Consider the following 26,745-nt stretch of genomic DNA (forward strand, 5'->3'; position numbering starts at 1 on the left):
GATCTAACAGTGGTCAAATTTTCATGTAAATCTGTTAAGCTATGTTGGAGTTATTGCCCTTCTTCAACATATATTTTCTAATTTTATATTATTACTTAAAGAAAAAATTCTCCTTAGAAACTACTGGAGAGAATTTAATGACAGTTGATATGGTTGTTCCAGTAATGAGTGTAATGAATTTTTATCCAAAAAAACATGGTCGCTTTTACAAAAATAGAATTTTGCTTATCGAACCAGGTGAGTGATATACTGGTAGGCTCTTTAGAGCCTTAAGTTTAGTTGCCTGAGCATCTTGTCATTGCATTTACTCTCAGACAACTTTACTTAATTTTATGAAATTGTGAATCTAGTTAGGACATGAAATGTAGAAGTGTGTATTACAAGGAAATTTTAATCCCAAATTTTTTATTGGAGTTATGACCTGTTTGAAATAGTCATTTGAAATGTACATGTACTGATTTATTTGATTTATTCCACTTCGTCCATGGGTGGACATAGGGCGACTAATGAAACATTATGAATGTGAAGTAATTAAGGAAATTAAATAAAAACAATATACATGGAAAAAAACTGAATGACAAAGGAAAGATACCAAAGCCAAAGTATGTTGTTGGTCAATGCTAGAACTGTCAATGAAAATGTTTGGCAACCACCAAAATAAACCACACCTATTTTGGGAGAAAACCACCAAAATAGCATAATGCCAAAATATTCCAATTTGTGGTAATAATTGAATTCGAACATTTTGAGTTTTATTGCTTGACCTAGTTTATAAAAACAAAGTTTTGTCTGGTTGTTATAGGTAAAATTTAACAAGGTATGTCTGTACAATGACAATGGTGATAATTAAAATGTAAAAAACAGTAAAAGTTCTACTTCATAATATTAGTTATAACTGCCAAATTTGTGTGTTTTAGGTATGGATTGATGGTGAATTGCTGGGAGGCAGATAACATACAAAGGCCTACATTTGATGAATTGTTAACCAAACTAAACTCACTTATGGATCCAGAATCTCTATATGTTAATCAGGCTTTTAACTAATTAATGATGATGAGGCAGAATGTTTTTAGAAACAATCCATATTTTTTGTGATGATCAACATATCAATTTTTCTTTTGTTCTACCTATAAGTGTGGTGCAACTTTGTTAACCATATTCACCGTTGGTTATCCATTCATTTGCATATTAGAGCAAAATAATTGTATATTGTCATGTGTTTTATAGCTGGTAATATATTTAACTTCAGAAAATAGAGTTGTTCTTCCCCAAATGAAATGACCATTACCTGGAACATCCTTGGGTGGCTACCTGGGGGAACTCAAAACTAGAAACTCTGTTTCCTGAAGTTTACTATATTACTAGCTTCCTAATCTTTGTCTTTTCTAAACTTGATTTGATTTTTGAATGATTTTGTGATTCTTCTTACAACTATTGTATATATACAGTGTTTTAAGATTTTAATGTATTCTATAAAATACAAAAAAAATATTTTAGACATCCATAAATAAGTGGAGGAAAAAAACCTAAGTTACAATTCACTGGTTTTGTTTAAAAAAACTTACGTTTTAATTTGTTTTTGTTTTTAGGGGAAATGCTTCTTAGTACTATGAACAAAACATCCTTGATACAGAGAATGAAATGATTTAGAGCATTAGATACAGCCAAATTTATCTTAAGGACAACCTGTATTAGGCAATAATCATCTTAAAAGATTATTATTTAGATATCCTTAGATTAGTGCAGTAATGTAAAAATAACCTGCATACAAAGATATCTGTCCAAGATGCATTTAGAAGGTCACTTCAATAAAATTTGGCTATAATTTTGGTTTGGTTTAGACAGATTACCAGCTTATAAAGGGTTCAGTTTAGACAGGTTTCCAGTTTATTCAGGGTTCAGTTTAGACAGGTTTCCAGTTTATTCAGGGTTTGGTTAGTCAGGTTTTACTATTTAACTGATTATTCAATATATATCTGTTACACTATACTTCAATATAAAGTATTCAAATTCTAATTATGTAAGTAAGAACTGCCTTTACTAGTGAACTTACGAAGTATCTTGTCAGTTTCAGCTGCAGGAAAGTTTTTTTTCTTAGTAGATGTTTGAATAACAAGAAATTGATTCTAAGTAGAATGAGTGATATTTCCTGACTGAATTTCCTATCCTACTGTTGGTTAAAGCTATGACCTTCAAAAGACATTCAGGAAAAACAGCTTATCTTCTTTGTATAACTTTTTGTACAAAACTGCATAAAGATCATGCAGTGATGTTTTTTATTGAAAAGAAACTAATGTCTACTAGATAAATGTATGGAATAGTCTTGTTCAATACTTTTACACTTTCCAGTACTTTTTCAGTGTTGGAATCTCTACTGGAAAAGAATTCTCTATAGTTTGCATTATAAATTTGTATATTATGTTTCTATCTTTATGCCACAAGGTAAGTTAATGGAATGCGGGTATTACAATTATGATTTATTCAAAGTTAGTATGAACTTTTGTAGGTAATAAAGAAAGTTGGGAGGGTACCATTCTCATATTCTAAAGTCCCACTCTATGGGAGAGTTCTTTACCTCCGTCCATTTTGATAAGATTCTTTAAGAACACTTTTTTTAATAACTGCTTACCCATACCCTCAGTTCAATTACCAGTAAAGAATGCTTCAGCATGAGCATCCTCAGAACCCCTAGGGATACCTCAGATGCTTACTAATCCAGAGTCATTTAGCATGAAATCTGTCTATGAAGAGCAGGCAATGGAGGTAGCCCTTAGTTTTTGAGGTTGAAATCCGAGTGACTTCTTTACCTCCGTCTATTTTTATGAAAGTCTACTTACTGTTTCCCCTTGTTCAGTTACACAACGCTTTAGTAGAAGAATGAGTAAATTTAACACTTGATTGTTTTTTTTAACTTTTCGTGTACATTTCAGTTTTCATGCTACGTTTATTTGTATATAAGTTACTATCGTTATTCACATTTTCATTATTGATTTGAATTATTGTGCGTTTGATGCATTTTTTTGGTTTATATATTAGCTTTAAAATTCCAAAGATAGTCAATGAGCATGCTCAATATACACTTCCGCTAGGAAAATTCTTTTATTCTACCCAAGCCCTACCTTGCGGAAGTGTACATTGAGCATGCTCACCAACTTACCACAAAAGGTTCTGTTGAGGAATATTTTTTTTTAAATTTGAGAATGCTTTGTTCTTATGCTTGTTTAGTCCCTTTGATTTTATTTTTGATTATTATTCTCTCATCATTGTATTTAAGTAGCACTCCAGCTAAGAATCATGCAAAATGTGATTTATGGGTAAAAAGCCTACATATTTTTATTTTTGATATTTTGTTTGAAATGCCATAGTAAACTGACATTAACATTCAGTTTTTTAGATAACTTATGCTCTTAGGAGATAAAAATTATATAGAATGCACTGTAGATTTCAAAATTAAGGGAGATAACTTTGTAAATTACTCCCTAATGCAATAGAATCTATTGGTTTTTCAATATTGATTACCTCCTAAGAGCAGGCAGATTTGAATGAATAATTACACATTTCATAGTATAGACCCATAAAAAACTTAATTACAAAAATAAAAATTTGCAGACTTTTTGGATGTATCACATTTTTCAGATTTTGCATGATTCTTACAAAGACAGTTACTTAATCAGCAACTGTCACAGGGTTTATTGAATTTGTTTGTCTGTTTCTAAACTGTGCTTACATAGACTGCTATATTTTTTCTTTATGGGAGGTAAATGTATATGGTGATGTCTCTTTGTTTCTCTGTCCTCAACTTTTTCATGACAGTTTTCTTGGCAACTATTTAACACAGCCACTTGATATATTGGCAGAAGCTTTTCATATCTATACCACATGGTGGAATTTAATATCAGCTAGATGTGAAATCAACTTCCTGTTTGACAACTTTGTTTATATTTTGACCAGATGGTTACTGGAAAGGGAAGTTCAGGTTGTCATTTAATGAGCTTTGCTCAGTTTTTCTTGTTGTTTGTTTGTTAAATCATTATACTGTAAGTTTAAACTTGTTAATTTGAAAGTAACACTTGATAATTATGCAAAGGGTTGGTATGCTAGTTTTGTTTTGTTTTGTTTTTTTTTTTTTCGGCTGTTAATAGTATTAATATTTTTTATTAGTTTGGTTTTGAATAGGAGTAGTATTTTTTTCAGTTTTGATCATTTGTTATCTTTTTGTAGATATTTTCAAAATCCATCTCCTAGTCCCACTTTATTACAAATAAGTCCCATAGCTGATATTTTTTTCATCTCAATTTGTACCAAATGCATAAATATTACTTTGAGAGCATAATTTCGTTTTTGATAAAATGGCAAACGATGTGTATTAATGAGTTTTTAGAAGGTTGTGCTGTTAAGAAATGATCTTTTTATTGTATAAGATATGTAAAAATGTAAGTTTGGTGGTATAGGCAGAAAGTTCAGGGCATATTTGTGAATAACCAGTCAACTTCCCATCTGTCCATGTGTACGACTTCTCCTGAGCTTGTTAATTTTGATGTTGAAGTGCATTATAGGAAAATGATAATTGTCAGATGCTTAGAGGAAGACAATATAAGGAGATTTTTGTCCCCCACTGCTACATGGAAGTTTTTGTTCAAATTTTGTAGGATTGTTTGTCCCCATTTGTAGTTGATCATATTGCACCACCATTTTGATTCAACAAATTTTACAGGAGTTATGGGACTTTTCCATTTCAACATTTTTTTAGGCTGCTGGGGACATATGGCAAGAAGTTGCTTGTATTTTTTTGTTTTAGATATTGTCAAAATCAATCTCTTTTCATTAGAAGGAAGACAATCAAAATAGATTTTTAATTTGATAGATTTAGCTGCCTTTTTTTTTTTAAATAATAATTGTCTTCAAAGCGGTTAAATTGAATACATGGGATTAAAAATATCCAAAATTGGCTTCTTATTTGGCTGTATTTGTACAATAGTAATAAATTTTGTGAGAATGAGATTTGTAGGGCCTGTTAATCTACTTTACAGGAATAAAGTTTCATTAACAAATGCAATTTTACATCAGTAAAGGCTACTCCATTAATATATTTTCATTGGTCAAGAAATTTAGGTTTTCCTTCAGTATTGAATGGTTTAAATTATTTCTCCACTGAAGATAGTAATATGTTGATTTTAAGTATGCAATCTTAAGCAAGTATGTTATGATATATAGTGAAGAAATAGTTTAAATTAAGAATAAGCTTAGTGAGAATCTGTAGAAAACTTGGAAAATTTTGTTGTAGTGAGATATAAGTATAAATTTCTCTCACTTGACATTAATTGACTCAGTAGATAAGTACTTTGATTTTACTCTCAAGTCATAAATACAAAGATAAACAATTAAACCCGGGTACTGCTAGTTTGTGATAAATTCTGAAAGTGTTACTACCAATAAAACATTCCAAAGCATATTGTCTTAAGGTATTGACACTTTCACAATATGATACAGGTGGATGTGGAAAGAATTCCTAGTGTTACTGCCAATAAAACATTCCATAGTATAACTGATTAAGGAAGTAAAACACTCGCACAGTGCAACTGTTAATTAGTAATTCATTTCCCAAGTGTTGTCACCAGTGAAATATTAGGTTGTAGAACATTCACACATTGTCACTGTAAATTAGTGATTCATTTCCCAAGTATTACCACCAGTGAATTATTCCTAAGTGTAACTGCTTCTGGTAGTAAAACTCTCACACAGTGTAACTGTTAGATTGTTCTACATTCCTAAATTGTTACTGCCAATAAAACATTCCATAGTGTAACTTCTTTAGGCAGTAAAATACTGCTAGTTGGTGGTACATTTCCCAAGTATTACCACCAGTGAAATATTTCTAAGTGTAACTGCATAAGCTAGTAATACATTCTCAAGTGTTACTACAAGTTAAATAATCGAAAAGTGTTACTGCTTCCAGTATTTTTACTTATTTCTAGAATATAATGAGACGTGCAGTTCTAGTTGGCTCAAATATTTACATTTAGAAATACTGGACTTTTTAATCACCTGCTGATGGCGAAATCTTTTCATTTTGTATTATGTATGGTAAAAAATACAAAGTCTACATATTTGATGAAATATGAGTTTTGGTTTCATTTTACATATTATGTGTCAGTGTTTGAAGTTTTTCTTTTTGTATATTCCATATTGTGATAATCTCTTATGTAAAAAGTGCTTTATTTCAAATATACATTTTTTTCTTATTTGTTCATTATATTGATAAATTATTTCATTATTGATTACAAATTTTATTTTATTTCTACTAAACTGTATCAGTGTGGTGCCATATGATATATACGAGTTATGCAGACATAAAGTTTTGAGCATTTACCTTGTCTAGTTCTTTTTCATATGTCTTCACCTTTAAGCATTGGAGTGTATATATTTTACTACCATCTGTACATATACATAAATACGCAAGTATCAATATGTGCATCAGTTCCATGAATTTTTGAAATTTGGGAAACCTTTTATAGAATGATTTGACTATATTGCAATCAACTTCTCTGTCCATCAGTCCTTCACACTTCTCTTCTAAGCTTATATTTGAGGGAATGCTTAGACATTTGGAATATTGCTTTTGCAGGATGACTTGTACTATGTATCCCCTTTTTCAGTTTCCTGTTTAGCATCAGGATAACAGAAAATCCACAAAGTCAGTAGCTATGAGCAAGAGGCTCCTAGTAGCCTGAACTGCTGATCTTGATGCTTATCCTATAAAGTTTCTATATATTAACATCAGCAGTTTCAGGGTAGTTGAAATTTCAAGTTTATAGAGGTTCAACCAAACATCATTCTTGCCAAGTTTAGTTACAATTGACTTACCATCTCCAGCAATATAAAGGCCAAATTGTGTTTTCCCATAGCTTTCAATATGGAAACTTAAAACAAGAAGCCAAATTCATTGCATAAGGTCACTTGAACCTTTGGTCCAGCTTAATTGAAAGATGATAAACATTTTTTGTAATGTGATTTAAGTTCATGTTCTACCAGTCCTTGTTGACTTAACAATGAATCCCTTTTGAAAAGGAAACACAACTTTTATCTTTCAATTTTTTTAATATCCACTATATAATTATAACATTGATCATATGTATACAGCATGATGCATGTTTGGCTTATCCAACAGCTCCATCAAATTTACATGTCAAAATCAGTTATATATTAAACAGAAATTGGAACATAGCATTAAAATCATTCCAGATCACATCACAATAACAATCTTCAAAATTGACCACCAGCCTGACAGCCATGGCTGGTAAAAATCCTGGTGGCCTTGCAGAATTTGACTAATATGGTAATGATTACTATATAAGTCCAATAAAATTTCTGAACATGGGCTTGTCAGAAATTACATGGAAAAGACTGCAGTAAAAATAAATACAACAATTTTATATTGTTTCTGCTATTCATCAGAGCCAGGCTTAAATACTACCGTATATATTCCTGAAATAAAAACTTTTTTTTTTAATGAGAGACAAGCTTTTAGCTTCATGAAGTAAAAAAACTGATTACAAGAGCATTTTTTCAATATTTACCATCATTTGAATTAATAACAGCAAAATAAAAAAATTAAAAAAAAATCTAAAGTCATCAGAATCCGTTTGTCTATCAAGTTCTCTAAGATCCTGCATGAATCTTGCGAATAGCAGCTCTTCATAAAAAAAAGATGCCCTATATCAAATGCTTTAATCAGAATCAACATTCCAACATGTGCAGAAAGAAAATGATACTTTTCAATTATACAAATAAATTTCAGTTATTCAATCATGAACTTAAATAAAAATTTATATGAAATTGTTTTTACTTGGTGTTAATTGCAATACACATAGCTGAAAAAAGACTTCTGTTCTTCATGAAATTGAAAGTTAATTTTACCAACACCTATATACTAATAAGTTTTGACTACGTTGGTGAAAATTCTAAATCCCAAAACCACTACAAAAGTGAATGTTAGAGAACTAAATACATCTTTCTTAATCGTTCATTATATACTAATACTATCTACCAGTACAAACAAGGCACAGATACAAAAATAGATCTTAACATATATGAATACAATAGCTAGTATTTATAAGACCACAAGAAATAAAAAAATGCAAATCAATTCACCATTTACTCTTAATTAAATCATTTTTTTTTTTTTTTATATATTTTAAAATACAACCAATCAGATCTAATTGTAACCTATAAATGTGTACTAACACATTAAACAGTAAATGATCGTAATCAGTCATAAAAAACAGTATAGTGGCAGTACTGAAGTTGAAGCTAAGTTATCCTGTCACAGTTCCTTTGAAATAAGGTAACCACTGGAAATTGCTGATAAATGTACTTTTAACTGTAGCTTGAGATTAAAAATATACTCCAACTCACATGTGATATTGTGAGACAACTTATTTTTGTTGACAATTTTTTTTCAATAATGTCATGTGGAAGCAAAATTGCAAAAAATAAATGACCAAAAATTAATCATTTTATTATAAAATATATGAAGCCCAAGTGTAAGGGACAAAAACATGTATACAGCAAATTGAATTGATATTCTTAAACATGAAGATATGTACCTGCAAATATAAGTGGATTAACAGTATTCTGCCCTGAATGCCCTAAAGAATTGTCCACAAGGATCAACATAATTTCACCTTGTTAGAACCATTAATATTCCCACTGACCAGAGAGTTAAGTACGAAAACATCAAGAAAATCCATTTGGAAGGTCAGCTGCATCCTATATATGTAAGACGCTAGAAGGTCTAAAACATGAATGTCTCAAAATCATCCTGTCAAAAGTGATGTAATTCAGAAGCAATTATTTGACCTTAGGTTAACAAAAGTCACTAAATCCCTGCTTGTCAAGACATCACCAATAGCAACAGGGCAATTCATCAACTAAGTTGTTATTAACTCATGAAACACCCTTGTTAATCTAGAATAAAGACTGGTAAATGAAAGGTGTTTTGACAATAGTGTCTGAGAATCTATATACTTGTATTTCAGATGAGAATAGCTGGTTTACTATTTTAACAGGAGGTTTAACACAAATAACTCTCTAATAAGCAAAGCCTAAAACCATATTAGTATCTGCAGTGGCTGACACTTGTGCTATATATACTTCGATATCGTAATAACTTACAAAATATTAAAGAAATGCAGTATGGTGAACCTACAGATTAATTTAATGTGGCCTCATCGAACTGTATTGATACGATGTAGTGAAATATTCATTCCTGGACAATCTTGCTGATTTCAAATTCTTTTCAATTGAAACAGATTGGATACATTGTCAAATGAAATAATATTCCATAACATGATATCAAACATATCTACCTTTAAAGACCATGTACCATGAGCCATCATGTAACTCTACTATCTGTACACCCACACATACCATTCTATACTCCCTACAAAAAAAAGCTTCCATATTTCTATGTCTGATTCATTGCAAACAATAGCTTATTTGGTCTTATGATATAGATTTAACTTGTAGAGGGTTTGCAATTCAACATTTGCGAGATCTCTGTGCTTTTTAAATAAAGACACAATAAAACAAAATGTGTGATTTCAGTTGAATCAGTTTAAAAACCAAATTAAACACAGAAACAGGGAAGTCAATTTCAGCTACTCGTATGCAGAGAGTGGTGTACCTTGACTTTAACTCAACTGTACTAACAACACTTGATAAAAATGATAACATGCGTTTATACAACATTTAACACTTATAATAACAAGCTGTACAAGATATTAAAAACATCCACAACAAGGCTGAATTATTGTCACTTTTAAACCTTTATAATACTGTGAAATGAACACTGATCAAGGGACTTAATGCAAAATAAGCACAGTGCTATCATAACAAAACATTTCCTTCTAGATGCTCTTCATTTATATACATGTACATTTATATTAACCACTTTAACATTTTGTTGCCCATGAACAAATGTATTTCTTCAGTAAAATTAGTGGTGAACAAAGTCGCTGATTTACAGGGAAGGAAGACATATCTTTTTAAACCGGTATATCATAAAGGCATTCTTTTTCAATAAACTTCTTAAAATAAAAAAAACAACATCATATAGAAATATAGTAAAAAAGGTACAAAGAAAGACAACTCAAATTTAATAACACAAACAAAAGTGTGGAATTTAATTAATATTTTCAACAGGTCTAATAGGCGAACACCTTATAGTGGGTAATTCAGGTGCTAATTTTGGCAGTTTGTCTGAAAACGCCAATAAAAGTTTCCACAAAAAATTTACTCTAGGCTTCAGTACTCAATGCTCAAATAAGCATCTGTGAAAATTAGAAACACCAAAATTTTTCATAAACCTTTTTGCCTCAAAACCACCCAAAAAGTATACACACACCAAAATAACCTACCATATGGAACTACACACATTTAAGCATGTAAAACTAGTAGTTGACTCCTTTCTGGTAAAAAAAAATATTGACTACAAGCTGTATGATAGATTGTATTTTTTTTAAATTGATATCTGAATATAGAATTTCACAGTGCAATCTTTCATATCACCCTATGTGAAAATTAGGGCATGTTTAACATTGATTTATTACAGTAAATTCAGAAACTATTGCAGTGTTTATTTTCATTGCCAAAAAGGCAACAGACTTACAATCAAATTAATCATAATTCTCATTATGAAATTTCCAAAATTTAATGATGCAGAATTTTTCTCAAAATCACAATAACTAAACTTAAAGAGACAAAGTTGTAATTATCAATACACACTATACAAATGTACTTCCAAATTTACAGTACTGTGAAAGTACTATTTTTTGTGGAGTAGCAATTTCCATGGTTTTCGTGGATATGGCAAACCACAAAAATTTAGTTCCAAAGGAAAAGGATATTTCCATCGATGTGTATACAGAAAACCTCAAAACCACAAATTAAAAAATCCACGAATTTGTGTTTCTTCCCTATTCTATGAAAATTGATATCCACAATTTAAATTACTTCTACAGTCATATAAAATGTGAATTGTTTAATCTGAAAAAGTTATATTTGGAGATGAGTACATCCTTCTTTCTTCATTGCTAGATGACAAAGGCAGCCTTAAATTTATGATCTTTGTAACAATGAAAATGATCATTCAGTGTGAGTAATGTTGAAAGACTTAGATACTTCATTACATCAGTCTACTATGAGTTGACCATGGGTATTTCAGTTTACCTGCAGCTACTTCAATGCTTCAGCTAAAAAACTGATATATTCAAACAGGACAATATGTATTGCTCAAAAAACATTTTTAAAGGTGGTGAGGTGAATTTATTGTAGGCCAAAAATAACCAATCTGATCAATACACCTCAGACATACATGGGTTGAACCATTCTGATCAAGACACCTCAGACATACATGGGTTGATCCAATATTTTTACTCTTCTAGAACACCTCCAGAGCCAAACCTTTGCCTCAAATTAATGACTGAAGTTATACAGGTAGACTGAAACACATATGGTTAAATCATAGTAAAATGAACATCAAACTTAGAATGGGAATGGTTCAATTGATGTAAGTTCAGATATAAGGACTTGGGAATGTCTGTTTGATAAGCACCCTTTCCTTTACATTCGTACTTTATATGTTAACTGAGGGTATGCTAATTGTCAGTCTCTGTGAGAATCAGGCAGTTGGTGAAACATGGTATGAAAACACTACATTTTGAAACTTGCACCATCAGAATCAAAGATTCCATATCACTTTCGTAACGGTAAACTGAGTTATAATTTCATAGAATGCACTGAAAAAGAACATTTCAAGGGCTAATAACTCTATCTTTTTTTTCTAACATTCTACTGAAAAAATTCTGGGCAAATCCAGTGATGCAGAGATCAAACTTTTTATACAGAGAAAGCATCCTTGAGTGCAATATATTGTCTGATCAGTGGTTTTTTTGACATGCATAATCATTTTTTTCCATTTTGCCTGATTCTTACAAAAACTTGCACTTAATTCATGAAAATTGCTCTAGCTATAATCTGATTTTTTTAAGATATTAATGATTAATTTGTTTTAACACAATTCACAATACCTTATATGAATGATAATTCTCAATTTACAAAACAAATATAATTAGGAATTATGTATGCCTAAGTTATGACAGTTGAAATAAAACAAATGTACTTGACTTAAAGCACAACCATACCAAATGTTTCAAAGCAATACAATATTTTCTAAAAAAAAATAAATATAAACCAATTTTTGTCTAGAAGATTCAAATTAGAAATTAAAAGAAGTAGAAGACATACTTAATAAGGGAAATCATTGCTAACAAAAAGAAATGTAAGTTTTTGTGGACTGCTTAGCACTATTCTAAATAAACAGAGACAGCTAACTAAATAAACAATAAATTAACTAAGAAACTAAGATCAAATGAGTAGAAATGTTTCCAGCACTAAAGAGCGCATCATTATGCATAACACTGTCCAATACAAACAAAACAAAATAAATAAATCGAAAAAGACACTGAACGAAACTTTAACCTCATCAAAAAAGCACTTAGTAAAGTAAATTAAGACTAGTTAGTTAATGTGTAGAAAATGACCGTCTTCCATCCTATATAAAAAATTTCTGTGATGAGAATAAGTTTGATTACATATCAGGTTAAATAGTGTTGTATAAATGAAGAAATAACTGTATAATTCCAGATAAAATATTTCCTATAATGTAACTGTACAGTAACTATAAAATGCTGTGCACACATACCTAAGTCAAGATATGTTAGGAATTGGTTCTACACAAAAATGAATGTACCAGTATTTCAGAAAATTACTATGAAATTATGAATCATTCAAGCTATACTGAAAAAAGTCAATGTAAAGCTGTTTGTCCATACATATCAAACATTCATAATTATTAGATTGAATTCTAGCAGCAAAACCTTGTAGTCCACCACAAAAATGATCTTCCCGCTTATTTTCAAAATGCATTGTGTTTGATTTGATAAATTTGGATAATTTCTGCTGGATAAAAAAATGTTAAAAATTAAATCAAGTATCAAAACAGTTATAATGTAATTATCATTGACTGATTGGAAAAAAGTTGCTTGCCTTTTCTGTATGTCCCAGTGCAGATGATTTTTGAATGATCTAAGGAGTCTTAAATGGGGGGGGGGATCTTACACAAAATTTTATGTGGATAATACACAACATTTTACAGTGTATCGAAGGGGATGCATCTGTGATCTAAGCAGCATTCTAAATCTTTCAATTTTTTGAAAAATATATGAAAACTTACTTATAAATAAATTAAAACAACAGATTGCAAAACTTACAGATATTGAAAATAGATAAAAGCAAACAATACATTCTTTCATTGTCATACTATAGACATCATTTTTGGAATTCATAATTGATATTATAAGTATTTATTTCATCAAATCATCACATGTAGCTTAATTCGTTATTCAGATGTAATTTAAAGTGTTGGTCTTATGTGCATCTAGGCACGAAAAGGGCTTGAGGTCTTTAAATAAATGTTTTGCCTGACTTTTAAATCAAAACAGTACAAAGGATAGAAATGATCAAAAGGAATCTAATTCAGAAATGAGCCTTCATTGAAGTTAAAAGATACGAACTACTAAACAGCTTAAGCAATGGAAAACAATGTCTAAAAGATTTATAAAATCCAACAGCAGTCCTTGCAAATAACCTAACAATTGTAATACATTATATACATATTTACAGGTTATTTCAATTGAAATATGTCTACCATTCAATATCTGAACATTTTCTTTGCCTTAAGAAAAGAAAAGATATAAGTAACAACAATAAAAAAAAACAATTTTTAACAAACAAACCTTACATTCAATCTACATAATTTCACTGAAATAACCTGCATGACATAAAATATACTGTATAAAAAACAAAACTTAAATACATTACTTTTTTTTCTTTTACACATCAAAGTACAACAACTACACAAAATGACACCTAGAATTGTACACAGTGTACTTCACAGTATTACACTGTCTCACAAAATAACATGTAGAATTGTATACAGTGTACTTCACAATAGTACATTGTCTTGTACTAAGTTGTCCTGTACAGGGTACTTCATAAATAAACTCATTAAAATTATGTAGAGATGGATTAATCCATATGCTTTCTACAATTAAGGACTTCCAAGTTACATGTATAGAAAATCTCATTAATTTTCACTGTTTTCACAACTAAATGTTTGGCCCATCTGATTATTATACTTGTCTGTCATAGAAACAAAATGTATTACCAATAAAAAGACCCCATCCGAACTTAGATAAGCAACAGTCCTAAAGTACCCTAGAGAATAAAAAGTCCAGTTTTGTTCTAGAACTATCTCCTCCTGGCAGTCTTTACTCAATTTGTTATCATCAGTCCGTTACATCTGCAGTATCTCTTCATCACAAAGTAGAATCTAAAAAAAAAAGTATAGTGGATGTTGTTAACATATTTACCATTTGTAAATATTGCATGGCATTCTATCATACCTCTTGCCCATCCCATAAGAGAGGAGACTCCAAATAAAAAACTATATTTTAACCCCAGGTTCAATATTTCACGAGGTCAAAATATCATTTGACACTGGTACTTGATTTATACAATAAAAATTTGCTTTTATAACAACAACACAAGATATCCAATACTGGCACTGCCTGATACATACCAAATACTGGCAATTCTAAATGCATAGATATCCAATGTAAAATACATACCCAATACTGGCAATTCTAAAAGCATAGATATTCTATACTGGCAATGCCAAATACATACACAATACTAATAATGCTAAATGCATAAATATTCTATACTGGCAATGCCGAATACATACCCAATACTGCCAATTTTAAATGCATAGATATTCTATACTGGCAATGCCAAATACATACACAATACTGGCAATGCTAAATGCATAAATATTCTATACTGGCAGTGCCAAATACGTACCCAATACTGGCAATGCTAAATGCATAGATATTCTATACTGGCAGTGCAAAACACATACCCAATACTGGCAATGCTAAATGCATAATTCCAAAACAGGCAATGTCAAATACATACAGAGTACCTAATGCTGGCAATGCTAAATGCATAGATATCCTATAATGGCAATATCAAATACATACACAATACAGGCAATGGCAAGAACATATATATCCAATACTGGCAACGCAAAAAACATACCCAATACTGGCAAGGCCAATTCCAACCATGAAAGAGCAGGCATTTGATACAATTATATATTTCAGGCTGTAAGCATCTTCCTTTCTGATATACTTTGAATTTTTAGCTCCAAATTTTCCTCTGTGTTTCAATCGCTCGACTAGATCACTGAAAAATATATAAAGCATAGCAATCAGCATATATTTTTTGAATTCTTATGTTTATTATAGTAACAAACAATAACCTACACATTTGTGTAAACTTGCATTCACTTTATTCATTTCTCATGTTTATTTTAAATGATTGTGATAATTTTGAATATATCTTGATTATATCTTTGGTTCCAACTTTCAAAAAAAAAAATTATCATCTTAACTATGTTATACATGTTGTTAAATATAAATTCATGAGTTCTTTTGTCTCGTTTGGTAATTAATGACAAACAAACGCTCTGAATGTAATGCTAAGGTAAAATATTAAATGTTCCCTTCAATCACAATGATACAATTCATGTGTGTTTGAAGATTTAACATAACAATAAGTTTCTTTCCCGTAATATTTTTTCAAGGAAAATACATTGTAATTCTTGCTCAATTATTGGGATTCAATCAGTGTAAACTTAAAAGCTCCAATGATGATACCATCACAGAGTAAGAATCATGAACAGTTCTGGTGAGAATAGTCACTACAATCTAGCTTGAATACAGCTTCAATTCAAATATCATTAATTAATTTGAACACATCATGTTTTTCACACTATCAATTCGGCCAGAGATACTAAAAAACTGTAGGTGAAACAGATCCATACACTTACTGTTACTCAAATTATTGTCTTGATACTAGTTAATTCTGAGTTCCAATTTTCTTAACAGTTAGGTTTATATCCCCCCAAACAAGCAAAACCTTGCAAATGTAGTATGAAACTATTTTAGGTACAATATTTCATAGTGATGCAAACAGATAGCACTTCAATTATCAATCAGCAGTCAAATGATTACAAATGACATTGTCAGGAATGAATACACCTTCAAAACATTATACACACCAAAATTTTTCACAGTCCCATACTAAGATGTTGCACAGTATGTTGTGCTGAGAATGCCCAATCTAATTATAAAATGAAAATTCATTCTACCAGTTAGAATAAAGCATGATAAAACATCTGAAAAGTGTACCTAAATAACACAAAAAATTACTAAGTCCTATAAACAGGAAGTAGATAAGGGAGAACCCCGAAAAGGGGAGACACAGTACAAGTCATTATGCAAAAGCAACACAACAAATATCTAATCATTTTTCCGATCAAAAGTTGAGAAATCAGCTACAGAAAAATGTTATAGAAAGACAGACAGATTGACAGACAAGGTGATTGCAATATTGCCTCCACTGTAATGAAAAAGGTATAAAATGTCCAAAAAATCAACATACATCGTATTGATGTCAAACTCTTCAGCTGGCGTACATATGTACCTCTAACTGGTAGAGTGGGGAACAGCTCCCAGACCCATATATATGTAAGGTCTGAGAGTAGGTAGGCAAGAGCCTGAATACAGCAGCCTAGCCATTAATAGGACACTCTCTGATCAAGGTCTTTGGTCAGGTGTCCCAAAGGCTAGGAGTGCTGCCACCAACATCAGTTGGTTTACTAACCACTAACACTGTCCATGCATGACCAGTAAAGGAAATCAAAGTTGTTTTAAAAAAAAAAGCCCAATTATCATATATTGAAGTATTAAACTTATACTCTTCATTAAAAAGTATCTTCCATTAAATACTAACCTAGGGGGGAAAGCTTCAGGTCTACTTGACCAGTCCCATATCCAATCTGTACCTGGATCTCTACTTTCCTGTCATAAACACAAGACTGCTTGTTATTATTAGACTCAACAATGATTTCTATTTATAATTATGTAGTTAAGCACACCTTACCCAAATATTACATGTTGCAGTTCTGAATATGCATAATGTTTATGTGCCTACATACATCTTTTCTGCTGCTGTTCCATGTTTTAATATATTTATTTGTTTCTATGTTCATAAAATCATGATAGTTTAATTAGTTTCTCTTTTAGTACCAACTGTCCACCTAAGTTTTGATAGTTATCTTCAAAATAATATTTGCTGATTTTTATTAGATTTTCCAAAACATTTTTGGAAACAATTTTTAGTATGATGAGTGGACAGGTGCCTAACATTTCTTGATTTCTTGATCCTGGCACTGCACTTTGGTGGGGGACAATTAAAAATTCAAAAATGTTTAGTAACAAAATATGAACTTGGTTAAGTACAAACCTGTGAGGTTTCTCCATTTGAAAGTTCATTTGTTGGACTATGAAGACCTTTAGGACTGAAAGATACAAGAACATTAAGTTATAAATGCTTCAAGTGTGCTGCATTCTCAAATACTAAAATGTATACATGTATTTATTGTATTATTTAATACAAATGTATTTTGGTATAAATTAATAATAATTCCCCCCCCCCCAAAAAAAAAAAAAAACAGTTGCTATCAGATCAAAATGTCATAAGCTGCTGCTTTAACACATTCCCTTCAAAAACTTATGCAACCTGGTATACTAGACTTTAAGGATTCTTTATCTAGAATGAATGGTCTAAAGCAGACAACTGAAGCCCCTTTCTCTCAATTTCAATGCAATCTGAGCTAGCATGTCTGTGATTATCTGGTAACTGATCATATGCCCAGGCCAGATCATATTCATTTTGATACCAGGTTTTTTTTATGAAACATGTCAGTGGAATGATATGCGCAAGAGGAAGGATCACAAAATACAGTTGTTGATTATAAGCTGTTAGCACAAACCTCCCTCTGGCAGATGATTCTTTACTATTGGGTCTGGATGATGATCTAGATTCTCTTTGGGCTTCTATCAATAATTTCTCTAAATTGCCACCATATACAAGCTGTGATTCTACAGGAGGTGTTACACCCCCACTCAATTCTACCCAAGAGTCTAAATAATAGAAAATTATTAAAATCAAACCTTCAATATACATGTACATTGCTCAAATGTTTTAATATACTTTTAGAAACTACCACAAGGAAAGCCCTAAGTAAAGCAACACAACATTTGAAATAAGGAATATCAAAAACTCTTTTTAGTTTATTTTCATTCAAAATAAAAATGAATACAATGAAGAAAAAAACCATCATCTGCTTTTCTTTGTTTTATCTTGGTCACAATTTTACTGGAAAATCTCACCTTTAAAGAATACTGCCGGACCAAAAATCAGAGTATTATTAAATTCAAACTTTTATGAAAAAAATTCTGTTTTTTTTACAAACTACATGTACATACATTGAATGTTTATAAAATAGGTGTACATCCATTTACATGTACAGGTACTATGCACGCTAATTGTGTTCCACACTTTAGCAAAGATCAGAAGATAAAGAGGGTGGCAAATAAGGAAGGCATATTAAATGTAGCTGTGCATCATGTGCTACATGTAGATATAGCACAGTCATACCATCAGATTTGTCAAATTGTTTTAGTACACCTAGTATAAAATGGCACTTGAAGAAAAAAAACACAAGTAACTTGAAATGTTGGTTACAAATAGAGATGGGTTATGTGACATGTATTGCTCAATAAAATTTCATCAGGGCATATTGAAATTATGAAGGACACAGGGATGCTAAAGCAGTTTTAGGGCACATTTAAAAAAAATTTTTCCCCATATCTATCTAATCTATCTACATGCATAAATGTATGTACACGCATATCTCCTGTTTTAAGTTGCTAATATTGGTAGCGACTTCTTGCACTCATAATTTCAATTCTTTACATTCGCATATAATTTGCATAATTATATATTACTGCTCCAAATTAAGCTGCTGATCAGTGCCATGTTTACCATCAAAGCTCATATTCTATCTTCATATGAAATCAAGTTTACATTAAAAGATGAAATGATTGGTTAGCATTAAACATTACCCAGTTTCCGATTCAGACACAGGAGCTTGTTACAACGGACTATATACATGTAGGTCATATACATTATAAGGGCACCGATATATATACAAATGTATATAGCCATGCCTGTTGTTTAATCAGGTTCCTTATCTGGTTCCCTTTTCGATATCATAAGCAACCCAAAGATTGACAGAAACTTTGATTTAAATAAGATTTTGATAAACTGCAGGCTGATCATATTCGTATTTTTATAATCATTTTTTTAGAATAATAGTTACATAAGTTAATTATTAGAAGCCATAGTATTCATGTAGATACTCCTATAACCATTTCATGTACATGTATTTTTTGGACTACATCGTGTACATTTAGCCCGTTATGACCTAATTTTCAACGACCCTATATAATGCTGTTTAGATGTCTAGCTTCTCCATTTATCGTCACATTATGAGCTCAGATGGAAATCTAAGCCAACGAGACGTTAAACCTACGATACAAATGAGGTACGTAGATGAACAGATCCTATGTTTTGTCTACGAGGTGACAGTCACGAATTAATTTCTATTGTCAAAATTTTGCGCACCTGCTGATTTCAGAAACATTTCCTTGTATGCTGTATTAACTTAATCTAAGCATTCGAATACAATAAAACCCCAATCAATAATACCTTCTATTTTCTGTGCAGAAGACATGATCTTTTCAGACTAAGAAATGAAATATGTTGACAGTGATCGCTTTGTTGATGTTTTGGTTCTGCTTCGTGTTTATTTACGATATACGTCATTACCACGTGATTAAATTGATTCGGAAATTGAAATGACGAGTCAGTCACTTGCCTGCTTTCATTTCTGTACAGTTGTAAATCGTTAAGGGAGGTAAATCAACACGTATTCTGAGGACACCCGAATGGATGGAAGAGTCCATAATAGTATGACCCACTACGCAAAAAAAAATAAATGTGTACTTTTATGTCCAATTTCAATTGAGTCGCTAATTTTATATAAAAAATGAATATTTGAATTATTATCTATTTAGAATTAATATTGTATTAAAATAAATTATATGAATATTCATGTCAATTTGCATTCTACCCTTGAGTGAAAAGTGGATAAACCCATTAATGGATTTTCTCACATGTGTCAAACTTGGTACCTGGAAACACACATTGATCCTGCAACTTGTAGTATATATCGTTGACATGTGGAATTAAAGGGACAGATCAACAACTTCCAGTAATAACAATGAGGAGATCATCAGCTTTTGCTAGGTGTTCCATCTATGGCTTGGCATTTGCAGTGCTTTTTGTTTTGAAATACAGCCATTCTGAGATTCAGTCATGGGAAAGTAGTAGTAAGTACATGCACTTGCATTTTTAAGTCAGAAAAAAATGATAATGATAGAGAGAAATAACAATGACTAAATATATACTTATACAAGTTTATTGAATAAATGACAATTTAAATAAAATTCTAGCAGAAATTAATTCTTTTTTACATCATAAGAACGTAAATTTATACATGTATAAACAAAATGTTAAATCTAATTTCATGTACTTGTATGTATACAATTTTTTTTTTAATTTTGTCTTAGTTGATAAATACCATAAATATTTGTTTTGGAGAGATTGGTATGTTGATGATTTACATCAATTATTTTTTTTTTCTGAATTTTCGTATGATTACATTAAGAACATTAAAAGAAAATTCCAGCTTTACTCTATGCAAAAAACACCGAAGTCTAATATAAATCTAAATATGAGTATTTTTTTATGGTGTTTAAAATTAAAATATAAAAATATAATGTTCTAACCAAAAGCATACACATTACAACACAATATTTTTGTATTTTCTTTGTTCATTGCTTGACATGTATGATGAGTGTACACGTTTACATATTAATACAACATATATGTTATGCATAATGTAGGTTTGCAAGAAGAGATAATTTAATTGTATGTTTTCATTCTATAGCCATACGGATTTGGACCATACACTCACTTTCAGGGATTCAAATTAGCATTGGTCTAAGGTCATTTTCCTAGATCCTGGACTTACATGTACAATAATGTCTTAAATTCTATTGTTTCTAGATAAGATATTGTTGTTAAGTGCATTAAGGAACAAATTTAGTACTTTCATGTAATATAAATGTAAAAATAAATGTACATGTATATTATTGAAAGTGTGTGAAATTGGAGGATTCTGAACATTTCTTTTGTATCAAACTTACATTTAACCTCCTACGTTTACATTTCGTTGATTTTGTAGGAGTCTCCCCCTAATGTGGGAGGGTTAACATGTACGTTAAAAGAGATCTGTAAACAGAATTACTAAATTTTAAAGTTAACGTGTATATAATTATTGTAACATACTTTACGTTTGCTCATATTGAGAACCTTTCACTTTTTTTAATGTTAGACCTTTCATTTAGGATACTAACAATGTCCCGGACCTTTCACTATTGAAAGTATATTTGAACACCAGACTTAAAACATGTATCAGTTTGGTAACACAGAATGAATTTTTTTTACATGCAAATAAGAGAACTATGAGAATTCATAGATAAAATCAAAAAACTTTTGAATGAACAAATTTTTAGGATACAGTTGTGAACCATACCATGTACATAAATACACATGTACATGTACATGTATCTAACCACTTCTTGTTTTGTAAATTGTTCTGTATATTCAGGGACAGTATTAACATACATGTACATGTACAATGCATCTGTTAAATCTCTCTTATTAGGGAGAAGACTCCAACAAAATGAACGAAAAATTAGGCTAAATCAATGTACACGTACATGTACATGCAGGAGGTTATTGTAAGATTGATATAAAAAAAATGTCCAGAATCCTCCAATTTCACACACTTTCAATAATATACATGCACATTTATTTTTACATTTACATTACATGAAAATACTAAATTTGTTCCTTAATGCACTTAACAACAATATCTTGTCTATATACATTAGAAGCTAAGACATATGGTATGAATTCCTTGATTTATAATTATATAGTAATGAATATGAACTGCAAACAATAAATGCACATATTGTAAATTTTAAAATATAGCAATTCAAGCATAAACAGTGCTGTTCATTGTTTTTACAGATCTCTTAAAATGCATAAAAGTTGAAAACCATCAGTAGGTGTCTCAATTAAATATCTTATTTGCATGTATATGTATTTGTCATGGTCCATTTTATAACCCAGCAGTCTTTGCAGATAAAGACTATATAGAGACCAAGATGAATAAATTTTATCCCTGTGAATGCAGTTAATGTACAAAAAGGTATACATGTGGTTTGAGGTCAAAATCCCAAAAACAGGACACAGCTTGGGAGAGGGGTCCTTTCTTAAAAGATGGTTTCCATATGTTTTTTACTTGGTTCAGAATATTATTATCCAAAGTAATCCAATTATTCATATTATATAATTGAACTGTCTTCATAAAACATTATAAATACATTTGTACATTTTTGAGGATATTTTTTCATATTTTTTCTGCATTTAAATTGGTAGAGCTAACCACTCACAATAAAAAAGAGAGTAACAAAAAATCACCTATAGAAATTTTTTTTTATTGAGAACCACTCTTAAAAATGGTACACTTATTATGTCAGTGTTCAGTCATGGTATGTCTTTTTCTGTACTGTATAATATTTGTATATGCAAAAATCCATAATTATAAAAAATTATCTTACCACAGAAAATCATTTGAACATGAAAAAAATCTTTTTTGGAAATGCCAGACATATCTTTGCAGCTTAATGTCATCATACAATATGTCAATTTTCTTTAAACATAAAACATGTTTGATCTAAATGTTATTGTTGTTTTCTGCATGATGGAAAGACTTTTTATGAACTATCTCTCTTTGTAATGACCCATGTTACATGTATACATGAGTGTTTCCTTTATTTTCTTTGTAAATTCATGTTCCACAAACAAATGATTTTATTGAATGTAGAAGATCATTGTGAGGTAAAACAATACTTAGAGGCACATGCATGTAAGCCATTTTGGTGAACTTTTAATGGTATGAAATTTATGGGAGATTCAGTGTTAATTGATAAAATTGCATGTATTTAATGCCTATTGTATTTGATGATGATATGAAAGGTCATTTCTTTTTCAGTGATACATTAGTATCTAATTTTGAAGTGTTTTACGTTGATGCCTTTTCTACATGGCTGTTCTGTTTCATTTTTTTGTTTCTGTTATTTCTGGCACTCTATTAGTAGTCCTGCAAACCCAGGTTTTGATTCTATATATTAACTGGAAAGCTGTTACCAGGAAATGCTCTTAAAAATTATCTGTCTGAAGTAGTTGGCAGTCAATGCATCAGTCCTTACATCTGTTACTAAAGTTATAGTTTGTTAATGTCCAGTCATTAATGGTTTTATGTTGAGTTGGCAATTGCAAAATTATAGACCAAAGGGGAAAAAACCTGTAGTATGTAGTCATGAGTAATTTTTCTATGACATTTATATGTAGTACAGTTTATGTACATGTACTGGAATATAGTGTGTGACAAATGTTGACATGCAAATGTAGTTGAGCAACTTTTGAGTTAATCTTCAAAGAAGCTCTTAATACATGTACATTATACTTTTATATGTATATGAATGTAGGGTTACAGAATGCAAGCATATCTTTGAGCTGATTGAAAAATAATTCCTCTAACCTACAATTTTAATGTCAGATCTTTTATGGATGTCTTTAATAAAAAAACACTGTTCCAGAGTTTTTGAAACACCCAATATGCAATATACATGTACATGTACATGCTATTATATGCAAACACAAATGTTTTCCAAAGCAAAATCATGTTTTTTGTTCTACTTTTTGCATTTCACCTTTGGATAATTAAAACAAAGTTAACAGAGTTATATCTGTATGTTTCCATTGACGTGTAAGCTAACGTCTAAATTCCTAATTATTGACCTTTCAGTAGAAGAATTTAATACATTTCAATCTCCATTTTTTAAATACCTAGGTCATGTTGTATAATGTTTTAAGAGACTGGATTAGACAAGTCTTAGTGTATCAAGTCTAAAGAACCAGAGTTAACCCATGTCAATTGTCCCAATAAACATTTAATATAAACACAGACCAGGTTTGTCAGCTTAAAATGGAAAGCCCTTTAAAGTGTTAAGTCAACTGCAGTAACCATTAATGACTTAAGTATGACATACCATCAGCAATTTATTAAATCAATACTACCAGTATAAGTGATCTACATGAAATTAAACTGGATTGATATTTAAAGTTTTCATTTTGAATTTATGTGGACTATTTTCAATTCCCCAATGCTTGAATACTTTAACTTCATGATGTAAATTATTTCAGAGTCAGTACAAAGAACCACACAGAGAACCCTAGTGTTGGTTACAGTTTCAACATTTAATCTGGTATATCTCATAACATGGATAATGTCTTCACTTCATTCATGTCACCATTGTGCTTTAATTATGGTCTCATAAATTTGATATTGATTTTGGAGGTGTTGAACAAATATTTTTTTGTACTGTTGAGTTTCTTATAGAGCTATTACGTAAAAGATATTCTAAGATTTTTCTCTATCTCTAATGTTACAGCTGCTGATCTCTTCCAGCTGTGTTCAGTTGATTTATTCTTATAAAGTTTTTTTTAGTGATGCTACATTTTTTCTTTAATCCAATTGAAGAGAGTTCAAGCTGAAAACGAATGATGCAAACACAATTAGACAGTTATTTCCATTAAGAAATTTAAAGCTGCTACATTGCAACATGAGTTTTACTCACTCAGCTGGAAGTGAACTTTCAATGATGTCATTTTTTTAAAAAAATTTTTGGGTTATCACTTTGAGTACTAGTTGTTCTAAGAGTTATATACATGTACATGGTATTTTCACATAAGTATTGTAGATGTTATACAGTTAATGAAAAAGAAAAGAAGGGCTTCCAATTAACTTGCTCCAGTGGAATGTGTATAAACCCAACAGTTTAGTAGTACTCCAGTTAAAATCATGCAAATTCTATAATATGTGATATACACCCAAAAAGACAACACATTTTTATTTTTGTTATTAAGTTGCTTTATACGTCTATATGATGAAATGTAGTATCATTCATTCCAATCTGTCTGCTCTTAGGAGATAATTCACATTGAAAATCCGATGGTTTCTACTGTATTTTAGTATCATTTACAGAGTTACCTCCTTTTATTTTGAATTCTACAGTACATTCTATATAATTTATATCCCTATGAACAGGGCTTATATGAAAAAAAAACACATATTAATTTCTGTTTAGTGTAACGCTTAAAACAAAAAGTAAAAAATAAAAATATCTAGGCTTTCCAACCATGAATCACATTTTGCATGATTCTTAGCTGGAGTACTACTTAAGGACTGAATGAGTTGTTTGGTTTATAAGGTTCAAAATGTATTAATAGGGTAAAATTATCCTTTAATTACCATAGAACTCAATTCAAATGCCTATCACCCATGACAAATCCTAAATGTTATATTATCTGTAGCATAATTTATCATACTTTATAAACATACTTATGAACACAATTGCATTTTTTTTTTGGTCAAATGTGGTATTGTTTTTTTTTATTAATATATGTTTGTATTGCTATGGTGTCCTTAGCAGGCCATTGTTTTAAATCTAATAAACTTTAGTGATATTGATATGAAGGGACTTCAGAAGAAATCTGATTTGGACAGGTTTGTGTAGGGTTCAGTTTAGTTAGATTTCACTGTACAAACTTGTACCCAGATAATCACATTTCTTCCTTGGAATATTGTATTTACAAATGCAGTACTGTTGACCCTCATTTTAACCTGCAACTCCTGAGAAATTTTGCCTAACATTGTGACTCTTTTTAATGCTGTTGATAAAAATGTGATTTTTTTTCTCAGCATATTAGATGCCATTTGATGACCAAAAGTCCTCCATTTCAAACAGGTGTCATCTTTATTGAAATGTAATTATTACTATTTACCAACAGTAAGCCTATGTTGAATAATGGGATAATAATTATGCATTAGTTCATGAGCGACAATCTGTCATATGCTAATGTCACTGTAGATGCCACTTAACTGAACAGTTCATAATCTTATTACCGTCATTACATGGTCAGGCGACCAAAGCATGTGATATGTCTTGTGGCTTGTACTTGCCTTTTAAGTTTATTTTATCGGTGAGACAATAAGTTTAAGAAACATCAAGGTTGAAGAAAAGTAATTTCCTATTTTATTATGAAAAAACTAATTTCTGACTTTTTGGTATGGTTTGACAGCTGTAGTTTTAACAGTCATTTTAATGGATCAACTTTTTTGGGGGTCTTTTTTTTCTGTTATTTACTAGTTCATTTTTTAGTTCAACTGCATTGAAATCTTCTGAATATGGGACCATACAGATAAATAGAAGACAATGAGAAAATCTGAAATACAAGTCAACACCAAAAGTTGGAGGTTTTTTTTTTAAGTTGAATGGTGACTTTTTGTAGGAGGTACATACATTGCTTTCATTCTGTTAAAAAATGATTATTTGCAGTTTTTTTTTGTCATATAAAATTCAAAAGCTTCTACTGATAGAGAGAAACTTTAAAAAA

At 30.5% G+C, this 26,745-nt stretch overlaps 3 protein-coding genes across 9 annotated transcripts in view; 2 read left to right on the forward strand and 1 right to left on the reverse strand.

Moving 5' to 3' along the window:
- The window catches only part of LOC148621015 (uncharacterized), a 100,400-nt gene extending 94,030 nt beyond the window's left edge, over positions 1-6,370 (forward strand). For all 7 annotated transcript variants that reach the window (XM_088575004.1, XM_088575001.1, XM_088575007.1 and 4 more), the window contains one exon: positions 918-6,370. In XM_088575004.1, the coding sequence (XP_088431130.1) occupies positions 918-1,044 (127 nt within the window). In that variant the 3' untranslated portion in view covers positions 1,045-6,370. The remainder of the gene's footprint in view (positions 1-917) is intronic.
- Positions 6,371-7,078: 708 nt separating this feature from the next.
- On the reverse strand, positions 7,079-19,957 carry LOC148621018 (BCL2/adenovirus E1B 19 kDa protein-interacting protein 3-like). The gene is made up of 6 exons (XM_088575009.1): positions 19,801-19,957; positions 18,020-18,170; positions 17,491-17,545; positions 16,978-17,045; positions 15,220-15,366; positions 7,079-14,452 (listed from the first exon to the last, which is right to left on the reverse strand). The coding sequence occupies exons 1-6, from the start codon at positions 19,823-19,825 to the stop codon at positions 14,395-14,397; spliced, it is 504 nt and encodes a 167-aa protein (XP_088431135.1). The 5' UTR covers positions 19,826-19,957; the 3' UTR covers positions 7,079-14,394.
- A 260-nt stretch (positions 19,958-20,217) lies between these two features.
- The window catches only part of LOC148621019 (putative sodium/potassium/calcium exchanger CG1090), a 34,173-nt gene continuing 27,645 nt past the window's right edge, over positions 20,218-26,745 (forward strand). Inside the window, exon 1 of the mRNA XM_088575008.1 lies at positions 20,218-20,483. Coding sequence (XP_088431134.1) covers positions 20,375-20,483 — 109 coding nt within the window. The 5' untranslated portion in view covers positions 20,218-20,374. The remainder of the gene's footprint in view (positions 20,484-26,745) is intronic.

The sequence above is a fragment of the Perna viridis genome, chromosome 3, assembly GCF_037379345.1.
Source record: "Perna viridis isolate PV_CMFRI_1.1 ecotype Kerala chromosome 3, ASM3737934v1, whole genome shotgun sequence".
Taxonomy (NCBI): domain Eukaryota; kingdom Metazoa; phylum Mollusca; class Bivalvia; order Mytilida; family Mytilidae; genus Perna; species Perna viridis.

Excerpts from the sequence above, each read along its gene's own strand:
- LOC148621018 (XM_088575009.1), bottom strand. The coding sequence starts at position 19,825 with ATGTCTTCTGCACAGAAAATAGAAG. Across the intron at positions 18,171-19,800 it reads TTCTGCACAGAAAATAGAAG|ACTCTTGGGTAGAATTGAGT; the intron begins GTATTATTGATT and ends TCTATTATTTAG. Across the intron at positions 17,546-18,019 it reads GAATCATCTGCCAGAGGGAG|TCCTAAAGGTCTTCATAGTC; the intron begins GTTTGTGCTAAC and ends TGTATCTTTCAG.